The following is a 21,975-nucleotide window of genomic DNA, read 5'->3' on the forward strand; positions in this document are numbered from 1 at the left end:
CTCCACAAACACACACACACACTGACACACACACACACACACACACACACACACACACACACACACACACACACACACACACACACACACACACACACACACACACACACACACACAGCACCATGGCCACAGCCTTGGCTAGTAGTGAGAGGAGGGGCTGTGGGCAGCGGTGCAGGTGTGTGTGTGTGTGTGTGTGTGTGTGTGTGTGTGTGTGTGTGTGTGTGTGTGTGTGTGTGTGTGTGTGTGTGTGTGTGTGTGGAGGAGGAGAAATAAATGTATGATTTTTTTTCTCATTAAGAGAAGTCACGGCTGGTATCGATATACTGTTGCAAATGAGTATTGTATTAGTGCTGGGCCATATGGACCAAAAATCACATCCCGCTAATTTGAGGCTGAATAGCGATCGTGGGATAAATGTTCAGTTGTAAGTCAAAGTCACATGTATCTGTTTCACATTTTTAGTAGGAGTTTCTTTCCAAAAATTCAATTACAATTCAAAGATGCGTGTGTGTGCATACATGCACGTGTGTTTATATTGTTTGTGTGTCTGTGTGTGTGTGCATGTGTGTGTGTGTGTGTGTGTGTGCATGTGTGTGCGTGTGTGTGTGACTGTGCGGGGGTGTGTATGTGTGAGGAATGTAGTAATGAGACAGAGAGGGAAGGCAGTTTGTAATCACACAGGAGGCCTTTAGTTAGCGGGTGTAATCAGATAGACGTGCAGACGGACAGCTCCTGGAGGAGGGAGAGCACCTTAAAACACACACACACACACACACACACACACACACACACACATACACACACACACACAGACGTACAAAGGCGCAGACACGCACTCCCATACAGATTCCAGTGAACAAGCTGTGCATTGTTGCGCCGCTAATCCGACTCTGAGCACCTCGACCACTGCGACGATCCTGCCTAGTGGGCCGGTGGGATCTTGTTCGCTTATATCTGTTCTATGGAGGGAAGGTGTGTTCACTAAGACATGCAGTGTGTCCTATGGAGGGAAGGTGTGTTCACTAAGACACACAGTGTGTCCTATGGAGGGAAGGTGTGTTCACTAAGACACACAGTGTGTCCTATGGAGGGAAGGTGTGTTCACTAAGACACACAGTGTGTCCTATGGAGGGAAGGTGTGTTCACTAAGACATGCAGTGGCCTATGGAGGGAAGGTGTGTTCACTAAGACACACAGTGTGTCCTATGGAGGGAAGGTGTGTTCACTAAGACACACAGTGTGTCCTATGGAGGGAAGGTGTGTTCACTAAGACACACAGTGTGTCCTATGGAGGGAAGGTGTGTTCACTAAGACATGCAGTGGCCTATGGAGGGAAGGTGTGTTCACTAAGACACACAGTGTGTCCTATGGAGGGAAGGTGTGTTCACTAAGACACACAGTGTCCTATGGAGGGAAGGTGTGTTCACTAAGACACACAGTGTGTCCTATGGAGGGAAGGTGTGTTCACTAAGACACACAGTGTGTCCTATGGAGGGAAGGTGTGTTCACTAAGACACACAGTGTCCTATGGAGGGAAGGTGTGTTCACTAAGACACACAGTGTGTCCTATGGAGGGAAGGTGTGTTCACTAAGACACACAGTGTCCTATGGAGGGAAGGTGTGTTCACTAAGACACACAGTGTGTCCTATGGAGGGAAGGTGTGTTCACTAAAACACACAGTGTGTCCTATGGAGGGAAGGTGTGTTCACTAAGACACACAGTGTGTCCTATGGAGGGAAGGTGTGTTCACTAAGACACACAGTGTGTCCTATGGAGGGAAGGTGTGTTCACTAAGACACACAGTGTGTCCTATGGAGGGAAGGTGTGTTCACTAAGACACACAGTGTGTCCTATGGAGGGAAGGTGTGTTCACTAAGACACACAGTGGCCTATGGAGGGAAGGTGTGTTCACTAAGGCACACAGTTGTTCTATGGAGGGAAGGTGTGTTCACTAAGACACAGTGTGTTCTATGGAGGGAAGGTGTGTTCACTAAGACACACAGTGTCCTATGGAGGGAAGGTGTGTTCACTAAGACACACAGTGTGTTCTATGGAGGGAAGGTGTGTTCACTAAGACACAGTGTGTTCTATGGAGGGAAGGTGTGTTCACTAAGACACACAGTGGCCTATGGAGGGAAGGTGTGTTCACTAAGACACACAGTGTGTTCTATGGAGGGAAGGTGTGTTCACTAAGACACAGTGTGTTCTATGGAGGGAAGGTGTGTTCACTAAGACATGCAGTGGCCTATGGAGGGAAGGTGTGTTCACTAAGACAGAGGTTCTCAAATGTTTTTCAGCCAAGGACCCCTTACAAGATAGAAAATATACCGGAGACCCCCCTCATTCTGATTCGTGATTTTGGGCTAAGCTTAATTGTTTCCACGTTAACGTGCTTGACTTTTAAATTGATAGGTTTGTTAGATTAGAATGTAATCCACGAATCATTTTAGATTTAAAGTATATAATATTTCCGTTGAACTATGACGTTTTTGCACACACATTTTTCTTTTCTTTTTTTTTTCCTGAAAACTTCTCGCGGACCCCCTGGCAAAGTGTCACGGACCCCCATTTAAGAACCACTGCACTAAGACACACAGTGTCCTATGGAGGGAAGGTGTGTTCACTAAGACACACAGTGTGTCCTATGGAGGGAAGGTGTGTTCACTAAGACACACAGTGTGTCCTATGGAGGGAAGGTGTGTTTATATGAGCAGTTCAGCTTTTGTCTCCTTTTGTCCATGTTGCGGAGAAGGTCCCATTAGGAAGATGTTCATATTTATTACAGGGCAGGCGAGAGGACGTTTGTCCCTCATCATACCATCATACCCAACATCTGTTTACGTTTGTCCCTCATCATACCATCATACCCAACATCTGTTTACGTTTGTCCCTCATCATACCATCATACCCAACATCTGTTTACGTTTGTCCCTCATCATACCATCATACCCAACATCTGTTTACGTTTGTCCCTCATCATACCATCATACCCAACATCTGTTTACGTTTGTCCCTCATCATACCATCATACCCAACATCTGTTTACGTTTGGCCCTCATCATACCCAACATCTGTTTACGTTTGTCCCTCATCATACCATCATACCCAACATCTGTTTACGTTTGTCCCTCATCATACCATCATACCCAACATCTGTTTACGTTTGTCCCTCATCATACCATCATACCCAACATCTGTTTACGTTTGTCCCTCATCATACCATCATACCCAACATCTGTTTACGTTTGTCCCTCATCATACCATCATACCCAACATCTGTTTACGTTTGGCCCTCATCATACCATCATACCCAACATCTGTTTACGTTTGTCCCTCATCATACCATCATACCCAACATCTGTTTACGTTTGGCCCTCATCATACCCAACATCTGTTTACGTTTGTCCCTCATCATACCATCATACCCAACATCTGTTTACGTTTGGCCCTCATCATACCCAACATCTGTTTACGTTTGGCACTCGTTAAGTACCGGTAATGCGAGAATGACATCATCGACACGCGCCGCTCCTGTTCTCATAACTGTAAACCTGGACATAACGGTAGATGACAGATCTCCCATATGGCTATAGCTAATGGATGGATAAGAACAAGAGAGAGAGTGTGTGTGTGTGTGTGTGTGTGTCTGTGTGTGTGTGTGTGTGTGTGTGTGTGAGAGAGAGAGAGAGAGAGAGTATACTGACTACCACTGTGAGGACATGTTTGACTTTTGGATATAGTGTAGTGTAGTGAAGGGGCTGTTTCATAGGGGTTAGGCGAGGCTAAAGTTGGTGTATAGTCTAGAGTCTATTAAGGGTCAAGGTTAAGCAACACCAGTGGTCTATGTGCATGCGTGCATCATTTGTCCATCTGTTTCGCCCCCAGCCAAGCCGAGAGCAGCTGATCGAACACTACCTCAACAGTACGCAGCAGGAGGCGGCCCTGGACACGACCTACATGGGGTGAGGCCAGGCCATTGAACCCGGGTTCCTTTGTCTTGTGACAATAACACTCGGTCAGCAAAGCCGTTTCGTCTGGACGCCAACCAATAAGGCACAGGTGGCGGCCAAAGCAGCCCGTGCGGAGAGGAAAACACATTTGGAAATAGTTGTTATTTATTTTAATCCGAGGGGGGACATTTCACCTCCCAGGGTTTCACTCCCAGGGTTGGTCAATGTTTTCCCCTCTCTGATCTGGGATTGCACAACACCTAGCCGTGTGTTTCTGCATCGACATTGTCTCAACTCAAATATCCGGTCAATTAGTGACTTTTGTGGAATTGACACCTGCTCAGCTATTGTGCTTTCTGTATTTAACTTATTGCAAGTCTCACACACCTGTCAGGGTATCATTGCGGGGTAGAAATAATCAGGGATGGGACAATATACCAAAATTAATTGTTTTCCCCCAAAATACCCAAGGATCACAAGATTTCTCGATGGCCTGACACCGAATCTACTGTCCCCCTCTTCCCCCAGTAAGTGCGAATCCATCTCCCCCCTGGATGACCTGGCCTTCGACATGTACCAGGACCCCGAGGTGGCCCACATCATCCGCCTCCTGGACCAGAGGAAGCAGGACATGGTCCACCAGGAGAGCTACGAGCTGGCCAAGAGTCTGAAGCAGGCCATCGCTGACCTGCAGAAGGTACGTACAGTACAGTTATTTCTTTGTTCACCAGGTGAGAATAATACTAATATACAGTACTCATTGTACTCATTGTAGTTCTTGGTCTGAAATCATAATTCCAGTTCCAGTATGTGTCTACAGATGGTTGGCTTTACTGTGATATGATGGAACAAATGTATTGCCCAGAAGACTGCCAGGCTCTACCAGGCTCTACCAGGCTCTACCAGGCTCTACCAGGCTCTACCAGGCTCTGCAAACCACTGGGTTGGATTTGGCAGGAAATCTGTTGTATTGCTTTATGGTACAAACACAAAACAGGAACAGATTTTAATTTGCAAACAATACACAACTATAGTGCAGTTCCACTATTGTAAGTGCATTCTTTCAACTTCATGTTAGCTTACCTGGTCTGAAGGCACAAACTGAACAATGCCAGGGAGAGAAAATGCTGCATGTAGCTAATTTTAATGTCACAGAAGGACTGAATATGATGCCTCAATTGCAAGAGGAAGCATTCTGCTCGTGAGCAGATGAAGTTGAATCGTCTGTATTTGATGAGTTAATTCAGACAGAGCCGTAAGGGAATAGTTTATCTCGAGATAGCAGCAAACCAATTGCAAATCTCACCTTTGTGCTGGTGCTTATAGGTTTTTTATTTATTTTTTGACTCATATCCAGTGTCATTTCACCAGTGTTTGTAACTGTAGTCGTTAAACATTGTTCAGATTCCTGTCAGCAGTCACCCTTGTATACAGCGTTACCATGCGGACCATGAATTCTTAATGAAGCCGACAGCTGCGGTGATGGCCCTCGACTCGTCCCTCTCCCTTTGTTACAGTACGTCCAGCCAGCAGCCTCTCTGTAACCAAGCACCTTGTTAGCGTGGGACATTAGCATAGCAGACAAAGCAGTTGCCAAGGTGTTCATGCTGAAAATCGCTTGTCATCATCGCACATTCAGAGTATGTCAAAGGATGATTTATGGTGCTGTATGTATATCTGAAAACATGTGACTAATAGCGAATAGCCTTATTCTTACCCTTAACGTAGGTTTGAGAGCCAGCTGCTGTAGCGAATAGCCTTATTTTTACGCTTAACGTAGGTTTGAGAGCCAGCTGCTCCCTCCACTCCTCCACCAGTGCAGGACGCCTCGCCCCTCCTCCACTACGGGGGCTCAAAAGTCGCTCATCCCGTTCGCGACTCTTCTCGTCCCTGGCACCTCAATGGTGGAACGAGCACCTTTGGTCAGGACGGCCGAATCACTGCCGATCTTTCGGAAAAGACTAAAGACTCACCTTTTCAGGCTCCATCTGGGCCCTTCTTGAACTGACTTCTTTCTCTCTTAAAAAAAGAAATAAAAATAACCTGAACTAAACTTGTACCACTGTTCCTTCAGAAGTTGTAGTTGTCATAGACTGTGTTGCATAGTTGATTGCTCTATTGCTGACAAAAATGTGTTATTGTAAGTCGCTTTGGATAAAAGCGTCTGCCAAATGATGTAATGTAATGTAATGTAGCTGCTGTAGCGAATAGCCTTATTTTTACGCTTAATGTAGGTTTGAGAGCCAGCTGCTGTAGCGAATAGCCTTATTCTTACCCTTAACGTAGGTTTGAGAGCCAGCTGCTGTAGCGAATAGCCTTAATATTACCCTTAACGTAGGTTTGAGAGCCAGCTGCTGTAGCGAATAGCCTCATTATTACCCTTAACGTAGGTTTGAGAGTCAGCTGCTGTAGCGAATAGCCTCATTATTACCCTTAACGTAGGTTTGAGAGTCAGCTGCTGTAGCGAATAGCCTCATTATTACCCTTAACGTAGGTTTGAGAGTCAGCTGCTGTAGCGAATAGCCTCATTATTACCCTTAACGTAGGTTTGAGAGCCAGCTGCTGTAGCGAATAGCCTCATTATTACCCTTAACGTAGGTTTGAGAGTCAGCTGCTGTAGCGAATAGCCTCATTATTACCCTTAACGTAGGTTTGAGAGCCAGCTGCTGTAGCGAATAGCCTCATTATTACCCTTAACGTAGGTTTGAGAGTCAGCTGCTGTAGCGAATAGCCTTATTCTTACCCTTAACGTAGGTTTGAGAGCCAGCTGCTGTAGCGAATAGCCTCATTATTACCCTTAACGTAGGTTTGAGAGTCAGCTGCTGTAGCGAATAGCCTCATTATTACCCTTAACGTAGGTTTGAGAGTCAGCTGCTGTAGCGAATAGCCTTATTCTTACCCTTAACGTAGGTTTGAGAGTCAGCTGCTGTGCGGATGTGTCTTCCCCAAGAGAAGGTTTGGAAGCACAAGGCATCGCCTGGAGTCATGCCGTCACTTCAGCGGTTGAGACGGTCTGGCTTGGCACCGGGTTACCCACTTCATTCAGCTTCATGGAATGTCCTCATAAAGAAATGACCCGCCTGACTTACTGGAAGTTGCTGTCACATTTCCAGCCCATAAAAGATTCAAGACCTGGTCCAAAGGGTGGCGAGACCAAGTCCAGACCAAGACCAGAGCAAATCAAGTCTTATTCAAAAACAAGATCAAAGCAGGCAATAAACAGTGTACATACTGTATCTTTCCAAATGTAAAACAAATGATTGAAGGGTTTGTTAAGGATTAACAGAGACATATCTATCTATGGATATATGATTGATTGATTTTCTTTATTTAAGTGTCATGCTTCGAATGAAGCCCAGCCCACATGGGCTTACAGGACACTTTGACTGTTCATCATTTAAACAAACAATGATCAAAACATAAAACCAACAGAAACACCCAAAATACATGCGGTAAAGTTGTACAGCATGAAAACCACCACCTGAACCTACTTAAAGAGCTGTGCTTGCCTTCTATTCCAGGCCCTAGAGATAAAGTTAGCAGTCTTAATATATGTTCACTTTCTCTACTCGTGCAATGTAGAGGGACTGTGTGCCTGATGCCAAGGCTGTGTTGGTGGCTCTGTCAGGTGGACTGTGTGCCTGATGCCAAGGCTGTGTTGGTGGTTCTGTCAGGTGGACTGTGTGACTGATGTCAAGGCTGTGTTGGTGGTTCTGTCAGGTAGACTGTGTGCCTGATGTCAAGGCTGTGTTGGTGGTTCTGTCAGGTGGACTGTGTGCCTGATGTCAAGGCTGTGTTGGTGGTTCTGTCAGGTGGACTGTGTGCCTGATGTCAAGGCTGTGTTGGTGGTCCTGTCAGGTGGACTGTGTGCCTGATGCCAAGGCTGTGTTGGTGGTTCTGTCAGGTGGACTGTGTGCCTGATGTCAAGGCTGTGTTGGTGGTTCTGTCAGGTGGACTGTGTGACTGATGTCAAAGCTGTGTTGGTGGTTCTGTCAGGTGGACTGTGTGCCTGATGTCAAGGCTGTGTTGGTGGTTCTGTCAGGTGGACTGTGTGCCTGATGTCAAGGCTGTGTTGGTGGTTCTGTCAGGTGGACTGTGTGCCTGATGTCAAGGCTGTGTTGGTGGTTCTGTCAGGTGGACTGTGTGCCTGATGTCAAGGCTGTGTTGGTGGTTCTGTCAGGTGGACTGTGTGCCTGATGTCAAGGCTGTGTTGGTGGTTCTTTCAGGTGGGGGAACGCTTGGCTCGCTATGACGTGGAGAAGCGCTGTGCCATCGAGAAGGAAGACTACGACCTGGCCAAGAGCAAGAAGGAGCAAATGGAGGAGTACAGGAGGACCGTCTACCAGCAGCTGGAAGTCCATGACCTGCTGGACCTGGCAACGGTCAGTCACTGGCCACTACTGACCTGTGTGATGAATGTTTGTGCAACTTCTTATATCCTTCCAGGAAAAATCTATGTTTTTCCAGGTAGTTGATGTTAAACAACATGCTGGCAAGTGAGAATAAGAGAGGGCAGAAATATCGGATCTAGGGAAACGACACAGGGACGGACAAGCCTATCTTTATTGTCACAAAAACCACATGCACACACACACACACCCTGCCCCGCCCCAGAACATACACCCTCCTACAACCTCCAGCACTCAGCCTCTGAGACAGGTAAATATGATGGCTGTGATGCAGTGTACATGTTTACTAAGAAGGTGAGAATTGGAACTGGATTGTGTGTTGTGGGAGGATTAATATATCTCGGGTGAACCTTTGGTAGATTGGATTGCATTTGTTTTGGTATTTTAAAGGGTCACTTCACACAGACATACACACACACACACACACATACACACACACACACACACACACACACACACACACACACACATACACACACATACACACACATACACACACACACACACACACACACACACACACACACACACACGCTGAGTGGCGCTGTGAAATTCAGTCTCTGCATTTATCCCATCCAGGCAAGTCCTTCCTCCAGGGAGGCGGGCCAGGAGCAGTGCAGCTTTCAGCGTACAGCACCAGGGTTCTATCTAGAGTTGTAGTCGTCGCTGGTCAGGTGATGATCTTCTGCATGTTCTTAGTGGGGGTCCATACCGATGTTGTATGGAGGAAACCCCAGGGGAGCACATGCAAACTCCACACAGAAAGCCCCTTTTAGTTTTCATGAGATAGCCCAGCTGGGGTGGGTGTGTGTGTGTGTGTGTGTGTGTGTGTGTGTGTGTGTGTGTGTGTGTGTGTGTGTGTGTGTGTGTGTGTGTGTGTGTGTGTGTGTGTGTGTGTGTGTGTGTGTGTGTGTGTGTGTGTGTGTGTGTGTGTGTGTGTGTGTGTGTGTGTGTGTGTGTGTGTGTGTGTGTGTGTGTGTGTGTGTGTGTGTGTGTGTGTGCGCACACACATACACCCTCAGCACCCACAGCGTCCCAGGCGGGAATCGAACCCAGGACCTGTGAGGCGACAGCGCTACCACTGAAACATTTTCCTTATTCTCTCTTTCTCTTCTCCCTGTTTTTTTCCAGATCACCAGGGTGGCAGAATCATCCCCGGTCCAGGAGCCTCCCTCCCTCCTGCCTTCCCCAGGCCGTCCTCCAGACACCACCTCCCTCCTGCCTTCCCCAGGCCGTCCTTCAGACACCACCAAGCTCCGAATCTCCACGGATACCTTTAGGAAGGGGGGGGAATCCACCCCACCGCGAGACCAAGCCCCCGCTCCCGTCACTGCTGCCCCCGAGCCTACCAGCCAGCCCGCCACGCCCTGCGCCCACCCCGCCGCACCCAGGATCCATGTGAGTGCCACTGCCACCCCATCCAGGCCCAGATTCACACAGGTTCAGAAAAGCCTCGTCTCACAGAGCCAAACTTCTCTCCACACTTTGTTTTAGTGCTGTCAGATTGACTGCGGCAAACACACTTGACAAAGTCGTTTTCAGCCTTTTCTTGGCAGCTCCTCTAAAGCTAAACGGCTTTTCTCTTACCGCACAAAATGTTTCCACTGGACTCATTCAAATGTGATGGGGGAGGCGGGGGCACCTACACACCAATCACCATTCTTTCTCTTTATCCCAAGGGGGTCGCTCCGTTCGTGAAAACAGTGAAGCCATTGCAGAAGTGCCTCAAACCTGCATTCTGTCTAAAGGCCAGCAGGGGGGGAGTCCACTGACTGCAAAAATAATTCCAGTTGTACGAAAGTTAATGGGAAAATGACCCTACATCTCACTTGATTTATGACCTGAGTAAACACTTTACTAATGAGTTGATAGTCTCACTCACTAGTTTCAAGTCTTCTTCAATACAGCTTGATGTTCATTTTGTAAATGATGGTCCCATTTCGAGGCAAATATAGACGTTAAAGTAGAGTCGACTGTGTTTTGGGCCGTGATTGACAGGTCTCCTCTCCAGTGATCGCAGAGCCAGCCGATGAGAGACCAATAGCAGGCGGCGCTGTGACTCTGTGGGAAACCTCTGGTCTCGCGCCACCTGCTTCTGCCTCCAGATAACCAAGATGGCGATGGTCAAAATGCCACACTAAAGGCTTAATTTTGGCTGCATGCATTCCCCCCCCCCCCCTTCCAGAGAGTATGCCTATAAAGAACATATGACCATGCTTTAACTTGGGGGGTGCGCTGCTGGGGACCCGACAGAGTGCAATGCCGAATGTAGTTTGGTCACACGCAGCTGGAGAAACAGCTGGAGTTCTTCATGTTGGTCTCAGTTACCTTTTCAGTTGTCAACAATTTCTCAATAATGATCCTGTGAAGAAAGCTGCAGTATTATATATTATATTACCTGTCGCTCGCACAATAATGATCCTGTGAAGAAAGCTGCAGTATTACCTGTCGCTCGCACAAATTCCATGATTGTTTAGAAAATTAATCCAGCCCACTGTCGCAGCTTGGGAAGACATGTCCCCCAGGCCATAAGCCTCTGTGGTGTCGGAACATGGAAAACATAGGGAGATTATGACCAGCAGAGGCTTTTATGCTGTACCTGCCACCGAGTGAGAGCTGCAGGTTAGGGTTTCACTATTTAATTAAAAGCGTGCAACAGTTGGCTGACTCGGGTGGCTGCCAAGCTGGCCTGAAGGCAGGGCTGTGAGCCTGGGACAAGGCAGCAGGGTGCTGGCCTGAAGGCAGGGCTGTGAGCCTGGGACAAGGCAGCAGGGTGCTGGCCTGAAGGCAGGGCTGTGAGCCTGGGACAAGGCAGCAGGGTGCTGGCCTGAAGGCAGGGCTGTGAGCCTGGGACAAGGCAGCAGGGTGCTGGCCTGAAGGCAGGGCTGTGATAGCCTGGGTAAACCCATCCCCCACGTGACCTGCTCTCAGACCTGCTCTCAGTCACTAGCTAGTGCTAGCTAGCTAGTGACTGGGAACTGAGAGAGCAGGTCACGTGGGGGCTGGGTTTACCTAGGCTAGGGCTGTGAGCCTGGGACAAGGCAGCAGGGTGGAGCTGGATGGATGGAGCTTTGGGTTTTGAATAGAGGGGGTTAACCGTTCATTGTCATCATCAAGGTGAATGCTCAACCTGTTTTTCAAAGAGATGGACAACCTTTTCAAGCTTGAAATTATCTTTCTTCTATTATCTTCTATTCTAGACTGTTAAACCGAGAGGATTTTTTTAATGTATTATCTTTGTGTGTGTTGATGTACGGCAATTTATTTTGTATTTGTCGAGGTTTTTCATTGTTGTCAGACAAAACATTAATATGCAATTATATCAAGGTATAAATATCTACAGAAGGATAATGCCAGAAATAACCACAAACCAAACCAAACCAAACACTACATCCAAGACAGGCAGATCACCCCCCCCCCCCCCACCCCAAAAAAAGAAACAACAAACAAACACATGAAATACATTTCCAAAGATCTGAAGGTTCTATATACTGCACAAAGATTGTATGCCACATCTTTCTTTGCTGATGCTCATGTCCTGTGCTTCCAGGTGCCGGCCTTCCAGAAGAACGACGGGCCAGGGGAGGCCACCCAGAGCCTGGCCTTCCAGAAGAACGACGGGCCAGGGGAGGCCACACAGAGCCCGGCTGCCGACACCTCCGCCCACCCCGACACCCAAGAGACCCCGTACAGCCCGGAGACGACAGGGGAGCCGGAGCCACTGACGGAAAAGGCCCAGAGAGAGGCCAGCCTTCCAATAGAGGTCTATGGAGAGGGCCTGGTAAGATACCACAGAAAAGATGGCTTAATGTAAACGTATGGCTGTGATATCTCAATTGATATGCGAGGAAAGTTTACGTTTCATACACAGAGGCAATTCAAAGTGCTTTACATCAAATGGTGCTTTACATAAAATGGATAAAAGGAAAAAAATATAACTTGTCACTCCACTGTTCCTTTCTAGGTGGCTGCAGCTTATTCCAAATCCTGGTCCAACAGAGAGGACGCTCTTCTGTCTGTGTACAAGAAGCTGCTGGAGTTACCTGCTGTGCCCAAAGAGGAGCTGAGGAACAGCATCCGAGCTGCAGTCTTCCTGATTAAGAGGGGCCTCCTGGATACAGTGTTACCTGTGAGTCATGATGTTATGAAAGCTGTAATGGTCAGGTTCAGTTGAAAAGAGGTGGTAACCATCAAAGCCTGCCAGATACGTTGACCTATATGTTACTGTTAGAGGCTTTGATTAATTGTGTTCTGTGGATTCCGGTTGCCAACGGAATTAACGTTCATACTGGTAACACTCACCCACTCTCTCTCTCTCACACACACACCCACCCCCACACACACACACACACACACATGTACACACACACACACACGCACGCACACCCTTTACAATGTTCCCCCTGTCCCATATGCAATCCCGGTTCTCTCTCCTGGAGTTGGCTCCCTTGAATAAACAATTTTGACAAGCATGGCCTTGTAACCCCTCCCTGGAATCTTTCTGCAGCTTGTACGTACGCTAACGAAAAAGCTCGTCCCGCAATAATTCGGGCGATTTATTTTGCCCAGCCACACTGATATAATGCCCCATTAAGTTGTTAAGAGGTTCATTTGCCGCTCCAGAAACGCGTGTCAGTCGAGTTCACATTGAATTATGCTCTCCTAATCGGAGGATCTGCTAGAAAGAGGTTATAGCGACAGTGCTATCTTTGTTTTGCGCTGTCCAGAGCCATACTGTGATTAAGAGCTGCTTGCATCTGTCCGTCTCCATTTGCATTTGCTGCTCAACTCCATAGAAGTCAAAGCAAACGTTGCCATGTCTCGCCTTCCCGCTAATTGACCTCACCCTGGTGCTAACCAAGGACCCTAAGAAAGAAGGATAAGACATCGCTCACGTCACAGCGTTTGAATTCTGCATTGGGACCAGTTCCAATGGAACATGTTACATGATGTTGACTGATTCTCCCCTTTGGTGATGTATCATGGTGTAGTTAGCTAATCTGCTAGCTCTATTTTGGACTTGAGTTGAGCTATATGCAGCTGATGGACAGAGCCATGATCTGTTTGGAGACCAATAATAAGGAAAACAAACACACATTTACATAAAAAACAAACACCAGTCAACATCACATCATGTGTTTTCTTTAATCTGGCAGAAGCATTTTTCAATCAAAGGTGAAACAACACAGATGGTTCATAGTGGGGCTTACCCCGTCTGCCCCCATTCACTTCAATAGAACTGGCCCCAAAGTCTGTGACGTGAGTGATGTCTGATCCTTCTTGTTGAGGTTCCTTGGTGGTAGCTTTTCTGGGGAAAGTCCGTAGAGTGAGTGTGACACCGCTTCTCTGCTCTCAGGTTTTCCAGGCCTCTCTGAAGCTGCTGCGTCTGCTGCTGGCCCAGCTGATCCCGGGTCAGGCGCTGGCCCGGGCCGAGGTGGCTCACTGCCTGGAGCACACCTGGCCCAACCTGCTAGCCAGGACCGGGGACTGCCGGGCCGCCGCCAGCCGCCTCCGGGCAACGGCTACTGCCTTCACACAGGTGTCCTCTCCCACACCGCACGCACCATGGTTCCACATCGGTCATGTCTTGTGACCAGTCATTTCTAGCTGCTGCTACGTGTGCTTTTTCCCTCACACTCAGCGTGAAATGCAGTGTAGAGGCCCAATGAGGCTGACAAGCTTCTCAACCATGTTCTCATTATACTCATGTCTCAAACCTGATGTGGTAAATGATTATTTCCTGATCTTAAAAATGCTACACATAGCACCTTTAAATAAACCTAATAATTGAGATAGTGTAATTTGGAACCACTATTTTGGTTTTTCTTTTTCGAAACGAACTTCTTCAGCTTCTTCTGTCTTAGGGATGCACGGTATTTTCCTTTTGCAACTCTTTTGGCCGATGCCGATACCGATATATGCACACATTATTTTCAACCTAATTTCAGAGAACATCAAGTCTCTCCTGTAGTGGAATTAACACATGAGTATGCAGATGCAGACATAAATACAATGCTTTTCAAAATGTACACATTCACTGGGCAAAATAAGAAAACGAATTCAACTTGACGTTATGTAAAACATGTCATATTTATTTATTTGTGTAACATTTTCTTTCAAACAAAACCGTGAGATTCATCCTACTTAAACAGGCTTGAATGATACAAAGTGTCGTTTTATCGGCCTGTCATATTGGCACAAATGTTTGTTTCGGCCCGATGCCAATACTTCATTTTAAAGCCTTTATCGGCTGATGGCATGCCAATATTGTGCATCCCTATTCTCTCTCTCTCTCTCTATCTCTCTCTCTCTCTCTCTCTCTCTCTATCTCTCTCTCTCTCTCTCTATCTCTCTCTCTCTCTCTCTCTATCTCTCTCGCTCTCCCTCTGCTCCCTGTCTCTCTCTCTCTCTCTCTCTCTCTCTCTCTATCTCTCTCTCTCTATCTCTATCTCTCTGACTCTCTCCTTCTCTGTCTCTCTCTCTCTCTCTCTCTCTCTCTCTCTCTCTCTCTCTCTCTCTGACTCTCTCCCTCTCTCTCTCTGTGTCTCTCTCTCTCTCACACACACACACACACGGTGATTTTGAGAGTGTACACCAGGGATACTCAACTTGCTTTGCCACTTTCGTGAAATGATAGAAGGCGAGGGGCCAGTTAATAAACAAACAATATACATTTTTCTGTAGCGGATTGTAGGTTTTTGGGGTGTCAGTCGGAGTTTAGTCTGATAATGTTGTGCACACCGGATAGTTAGTTAGGTTAAGTTGGTTAGGTTAAGTACATACATAAGTGCGTGGGTAGCGAGCAGACGGCGGTATTTGACAATTTAGCAGTTAAATCATAGTTTATTGAAAGATATTCCATATTCCAGACTGAAATGCTAAAACAGAAGTGGAGTATTGGCCAGAATGACATGAACATTTGGACACTTATTCAGCGGGTATCTTGCATGTTGCGTTCAGGTGCACTGTAATTTTTATTTTTTATTTTTTTGCAATTCCATCGCGGGCCACACAGGGGGCGCCCGCGGGCCACATGGGGCCCGCGGGCCGCAAGTTGAGTATCACTGGTGTACACTATCGTCAATGGCTTCATCATCAAGCAACACACCTTAGTTACGACTGATGAGTTGATGTTATTGTGAGCTGCTGCTGAATTCCTCATCTTAGCAATGCCGTTGAAACCTCTGTAAAGGGAGGATCTATTTCATTTGATATGAGGGAGACTCACGAGAGCTCTCTCTCAGGAGGACGAGCTGAGGACGCCCTTTTCATATGTATACAGTAAAAGCTGAATGATGGCTCCATGATACGGAGTCAACTTGTGACTTTGTTTTCTGTAATCGTGGTTTGGTACATTTGTCTGTATCCACGAGGGAGGAATTGTCAAACATGTAAAATTAGCAAAGAATACATACAGGAGTGTTAAATGCATTGGAAGCTGTAATGTGTTCACTGGGATCTGTGTGAGTGTCTACAAATCTACAGCAGGGATACTCAACCTGCTTTGCTCGGGGGCCACTTCTGCAAAATGACAGGGCGCCAGGGGCCAGTTCATAAATCAACAATAATAATATAAATTTTTCTGTAGCAGATTGTAGTTAAATACATATAAGTGCCTGCAGGCGGCGAGCAGGTGGCAATATTTGACAATTTAGCTGGAGCTCGGTCAAACTTTATTTAACGTTAGTTTTCATTGTGAATTAGAAAACGGTCAGGGGGCCACTCGGCACCCTATCGCGGGCCACATATGGCCCCCGGGCCACAGGTTGAGTATCACTGCTCTACAGTATGTGGCTGCCTTCCATTATTAGGACATAGGCCAGCGGTGACGTCCTCACTCATAATTCACTTTGTCTGCCTGTTGAAAGTGCAGACTTGGTGTGGAACGATTCACCCAAATCTCAATGCAACCTTGCAAGCTTTACTAAAGAAAACCAGGGGACAACGGCTCTTTAAAAAGACTGAGAAAGTCATAAGTTATCTAAATTGCAGCCTTTCAACACAGTGATGAAAGGCTATATTATTTTACAAAGAATTATTTTATGGGCTTTTCCAAATGTTCTGGAAATAAAGCAAGACATTACTTTTTCAAATTCAGTGTTAACAACATGTCTTTTTCAGTATGTACAACATTTGATGATCGTAGAAAACTTGTATTCTACAGATCATATCGACAGCATTGCGATGTTATCGGTACCGGTCAGAATGTTCGTATTCGGTGCGTCCTTAGTATAATGACATTGTGTGTACTGTGTTGCTTCCTGGAAACTGTCTGTTTATTTGCTCGTGTTTATTTGCTCATGCTTGGGTGTGTATGCTTTTTCTTTTCTGCGGCGAGTAAAGAAAGGGAAGGGAGGGATGCCTCGCTTCCCATGCTACAGTAGCTGCTGATCCAGTGACATAGCACCTAGCACTTTGCCATGGCACCTAGCCCTTTGCCATGGCACCTAGCCCTCTGAAATCACTGTCCGTCCCCTCTGGGCCTGTTAAGAGCTCCGCTGGACCGTCCAAAGAACTGAATGAATGCTCCTTTGTAACATCAAAGCCAAATTACGTGCTCATTACACATGTAAATGACACACTCCTCCTCCCTCCCCGGCACTCCAACCACTTGAGAAAAGGAAAGAAAGAGCTTCAACTCATTTGACTCAGTTGAGGATTACAAAAAAAAAAACTTATTTTCTCTTTCTTTTTTCTCTCTCAAAATGTTGCCAGTCCCATCTTCCCCAACACATTCCACTCCGCTCACCTGATGAGACTTCTACAAATGCCTGAGAGAGGATTTTCCATGAACCCTATTCCGTCACTTGTAGCACTCTCTGTCATGACTTGTCTCTGAGAGACAAGTCATGAGAAACTGTGAGATACTGTGTTGAATGACATTGATGAGGTTGGTGCTACATAAGGGCAGTGGTTCTCAAATGGGGGTCCGGGGACTCCCAGGGGTCCTTGAGGGGGTTCCAGGGGGTCCCCCAGCCAAAAGGGGGGTAATTTATTTCCGCTATAATTCCATTCATAAGTAACACAATGACTATTTTGGTCATGGGTTTTATACACTTTCTGTAATAAAACATCTAAAAGCGTCAATCTTATTATCATATGGGCGACCGTGGGACAAAATCCTATCAATTGGGGGTCCGTGGTGTAATTTTTGTCAGTTTAGGGGTCCTTCATGTGAAAAGATTTGAGAACCACTGACATAAGGGGCTGTTCACATATTACATTTTTTGCACCTGAAGTTAGCATAGCAGCTGCTAGCTCAGTTATCAGCTGGTTAGCTCTTCTAGCAGACAATACAGTGTTGTGGAACAAGCAAAGGCTTACCAGATATTTCCAATACATGTCCCAGTATCCATACTGCCTTTAAGATCGCTGTCACAGTAACACAAATTAATTCACTTATTTACGACGTCCTACAGTATTTCTCCATCGTCACTTTCACTTTCTCCATACTTATTGTTGCTATGGGATTAATGGGAAACAGCCAGCGGTTCACGTCACGTCACGGTGCTTTTCTGCAAAGTTGAACATTTCTTAACTTTTGAAAGCGTTCCGCTCTGATGGAGAAAAAATAAATGAAATAAAACGCTGGCTGCAGCGCTTTCCACGGGCGGCCACCTTTTGTGCGCCTTGCGGCCACTTCCCATTACTTTCTATGAGGAAAGGGTGCAGTTGGGGGAAGAAAACACTATTATGTGAACACCCCACAATAGTTTTGATTGCACCAATAACAACGACAATGCAGCAGGTAACCCTGCATTTTGGACATGAACCGTTGAGTTACCTTGCTGCCTTAAACTAATGACTTTAACGGCATTGTATCCATGTTGTTCCCCATCTAGGAAATGGCAGTGTTGAAGGAGGTGCGGGCCCTACAGGTTATCCCCAACGATCTGGTCAAGCCCTTCAAGTCCAACTTCCCCGCTCGGCTGGCCCAGAGCCGGGCTGAGCTGCTGGAGAAGCTGCTCGCTGAGCTGGGCACGCACAACTCCGGCTTCACCCTGGACAACGTCATGAGGGTAACGCAAAGCCAAAACCATATAGCTTAGCTGTGTTCGTCTGTTCTTTTCGGTGATGGGAGGAGATCTGCGTTTTGACTGATAGATCAAGCCTTTGGGTAAACATCAGATAATGGTCCGGTCAGTGTCAGCGGAAGTATAGCTTATTGTAGTCAAATAAGCTCTGCTTTCAAATCATCCGATTCACATCTTCCGTTTCCAAACGTACGTTCGTGTTGTGCGATTTTTACGATCACGGCACTCCCCGGAGGGAAGAGAAGAAGGACGCAGTTTACTGCTCGAAATGGGCGGCATTCCCCCTGTCATAGCTCTCTAAAGAGTACTGCTGGTGACGATCACACCGCGCTTCTTGGCAAAGCGTCAACTTCCTCTATCCAGTCATCCTTTTTTTTTCCACTCTGTAACTCACAATTATCACACCTACTACAGCCGGCTGCCACATGTAAAGAGAGACGTCAAATGGTAGCTGTGTTATTCCGCTTTAAAGCCGGCATAGCAGTTACGGTTTGCCTTCATAATAGTCAGATATACATGTAACTGATAAAGGAGGCGGTTCACTTCAAACACCCCAAACAGGCTGTCATCAGTCGCCTCCTGTCAGCTGAGTCAATGTGGTCATCATTGGCATAAGCTCTGCTCTCTCTCTCTCCTCTCCTCCACTCACTCCTCTGGCTTCCCACAGTGACCTAGTATCTATGTGCAAACTAAGCAGTCGTTGACAGGCTCCTTCCTCTGTAGTTTACCAGCAGCCCCTCGGGGCCCCTCCCTCTATTCAGCCTCCTCTTGACTCTGCGCGGCCTTTTACGAGTGAGGGCAAATTGTTAGCTTGGTCCCCTTTGAGATCCCCGCCTCTCTGAAGCACACAGGTGGCACTGGGGTGGCCTGCTGCGTTTGCATGTTTGTGCATGCTTTGCTTGCTAGCACTCAGCGCCGGGGGGCCCCTTTTGTGTTGGCTTTTGCTCGGTGTTTGCTCGGGAAACATTTCTCCAGTCTTGTGGATTGAGATGTGGCCGTAGGGCTCTGCTTTGTCCGCGTCGTAGACCGTGCGTCCTCTCCCGGCTGTCACATTAGTTAGACAGCTCAATTAGAAAACCTAGCAGAGCATTTCCCCCGACATGACATGAAAACTAGTTGTGAACTAAAAATGACTCTCAAATGAAGAGTGGCTTCTCAAATAGACTTTTTTTTATAATTCTCTTGTATTTGATGTTTCTGGCTGCACAGTAGGTGGAGCTCTGTAAGCCTACTGGTTTCAGGGTCAAACAGGTTTCTATAAGGACTTCCCAGGTCTCAGTCTGTCTACTAGCTTACAGAGGATGACATTCCACTGACCATTTTCAGGCCAGTATCATCTACCGGAACAGCTGCAACCGAGATGCAAGGTTTTGAGGGCACGGCAGGACCTTCTCCAAATGTCTCCACTCCAGGGTCTAAACTAGAGATGCACCACTACTGATCGCATATCGGTCCGATACTGACTCAAATTGCTCGATCAGGTATCGATGACAATCATGTGTAGCGGTATTGGATACCATTATTTTAATAAATAACAACTCTCAGCGCATATATATGTATTAATTTCATTTGTTACATTTTGTTTTACAAAGATAGGAAAGCAATGTTTAATTCAAGGCTGATGTTGCCTTACAAATAAAAGAATGATCCCAGTCTCTTCCACACAGTGAGGCATACAACTTATTCAATCAACACTGGTATCGGGTACTCGGTATCGGCCGAGGTATCGGGACTGAAGGGTCAGATTGGTCCATCCCTAAACATGTCGACTCTCACGGAGGTGGTTAGGCGTGAAATGCCATGCAATTGTTAACTTACACGCAATGGTAACACGCAATACTTCTCTCACTGAATCCGATCCGTTCAAGCAACTTTGTTAATTACAGGCTCTGCCCAGAGAGAAAAAAAAAGCTCTTAAATCAGGCTTTACCATTTAAATAAAGGTCTGCTGGTATCTGTTTTCATCGTGTCTTTAGCTCAAGTGTCTCGATCTTTTGATAGCTCTGCACTGGTCCTGTGCCTAGCTAGCTATGGTTTGTACATTTTTCCTTTTGCCCCCCTCTGTTACCTGGGTGACTCGCTGGGAGGCGGGAGCCCGAGTAAAAGAAGGGGGTGATTGAATTTCCTGTAATTAAAATGAGGAGAGGCCAGCAGAGACAACACGGCATAATGGCAGCCTGTCCCCCCAGCCCATTGAGCGAGGGACGGCTGCCCTTTGTACACACTTCACCTCGGGATGTTCGTGCTCTCCATGGCCGGGGCGGCCATTGTGCTGTCGCCCTCTTCACACTGATGACATTGGATAATGGCCTCTTCGTACGTCATGACGTGCGAGCCTCTCAGAGGTGCTAATCCCGCCGCATTGTAGATTGTCAGTTCAACTGGTAGAGCAAGATATCACTTGTAACGTTTAGTGTGCCGTTGAAGACAGTTTTGGGTGTGCAGAAGGATTCTAGATTAAATCGGCTAACTCTGAATATGAAACGATATTATATATATATATATATATATATATATATATATATATATATATATATATATATATATATATATATATATATGTATAGCCCTACGGTAATCAATTCAGAATTTTACTGGGAGCCAACGTAGAGAAGCAAAAATGGGAAAGATGCAGATTCCATTTCCTTGTTTTAGGAACCAGTTGTGAGTAGGCCTTATTACTGAGGGTGGCGTAGAATTACAATAGTCCAAGTGGGAGGAAACAAAGGCATGTATAACTCTCAAGGTCATTGAATGAAAAGAAAAGAAAGACCAGATTTTTGAGATTTGTTTGCCGGTTGCTAAACTGGTAGGAACTGGATTATACCACAATAGCACAATACAGTACGTGTGTCCTAGACAGTCGAGTCTGTTTCCTCCATGTTCACATGCTAATGCAAAAGGTGTATTCTCCTGTGTGTCAGTTCTGTGCAGGGGCTCTGGAGCACAGCGCACCTGAGGTCAGAGAGGCTGCCGTGCGCATCGTCTTGTCCATGTACCAGCAGCACAGAGGGGCCGTCCTCAGCTACCTGCCTGACAATGAGGCCACACGGAGGCACTTCCTCTACAAGAACCTCTTTGATGGCTTTGCCAGGATCGACGGGCGGCCGGTGGACACCAAGGCAAGAAGTGCCTTTGTCTTTGTGGTGAATGAGGCAGATGTGGGAGCATTTTCTATAGTTGAGACGTTGCAGCTTTTCAGAGGGGACCACATTGCGTTTTTTTTCTTCTTTTTGTATGAGCTGAGGAGTTACACTTCTCTCTCAGAGTCTCCGTCAAATAAAACAAAAACCTAAACCAACAATACTTCTTCAGCACTAACTGAATAGTGTCCGACATTGCTGTGCAAACAAATAACCCTTTAACACCAAGGGGCCAACCAGGCTTATTCTCAGGTTGATTTTAGGTATGAAAGGCTTAACCCGGGTTGTCCGCCTCTGGAGGGGTCGGACCCAAGGGGCTAGCCCCTGCTGACATCAGGCCACGTGCCAGAAGCTGCTGCTGGCATCACGTGCCAGAAGCTACTGCTGGCATCAGGCCATGTGCCAGAAGCTACTGCTGGCATCAGGCCCACGTGCCAG

The 21,975-nt window shown here is 46.8% G+C and overlaps 1 protein-coding gene across 1 annotated transcript in view; it reads left to right on the plus strand.

Moving 5' to 3' along the window:
• Positions 1–21,975, plus strand: part of cep104 (centrosomal protein 104) — a gene marked incomplete at both ends in the record, with an annotated part of 42,528 nt that overhangs the window by 6,901 nt on the left and 13,652 nt on the right. The window contains 9 exons of the mRNA XM_083641193.1: positions 3,887–3,963; positions 4,480–4,648; positions 8,178–8,333; positions 9,492–9,758; positions 11,911–12,141; positions 12,325–12,489; positions 13,717–13,899; positions 18,203–18,379; positions 21,319–21,516. Coding sequence (XP_083497319.1) covers positions 3,887–3,963; positions 4,480–4,648; positions 8,178–8,333; positions 9,492–9,758; positions 11,911–12,141; positions 12,325–12,489; positions 13,717–13,899; positions 18,203–18,379; positions 21,319–21,516 — 1,623 coding nt within the window. The remainder of the gene's footprint in view (positions 1–3,886; positions 3,964–4,479; positions 4,649–8,177; positions 8,334–9,491; positions 9,759–11,910; positions 12,142–12,324; positions 12,490–13,716; positions 13,900–18,202; positions 18,380–21,318; positions 21,517–21,975) is intronic.

Source organism: Poromitra crassiceps (assembly GCF_964638095.1).
Source record: "Poromitra crassiceps genome assembly, chromosome: 8".
NCBI classification, from domain to species: Eukaryota; Metazoa; Chordata; class Actinopteri; order Beryciformes; family Melamphaidae; genus Poromitra; species Poromitra crassiceps.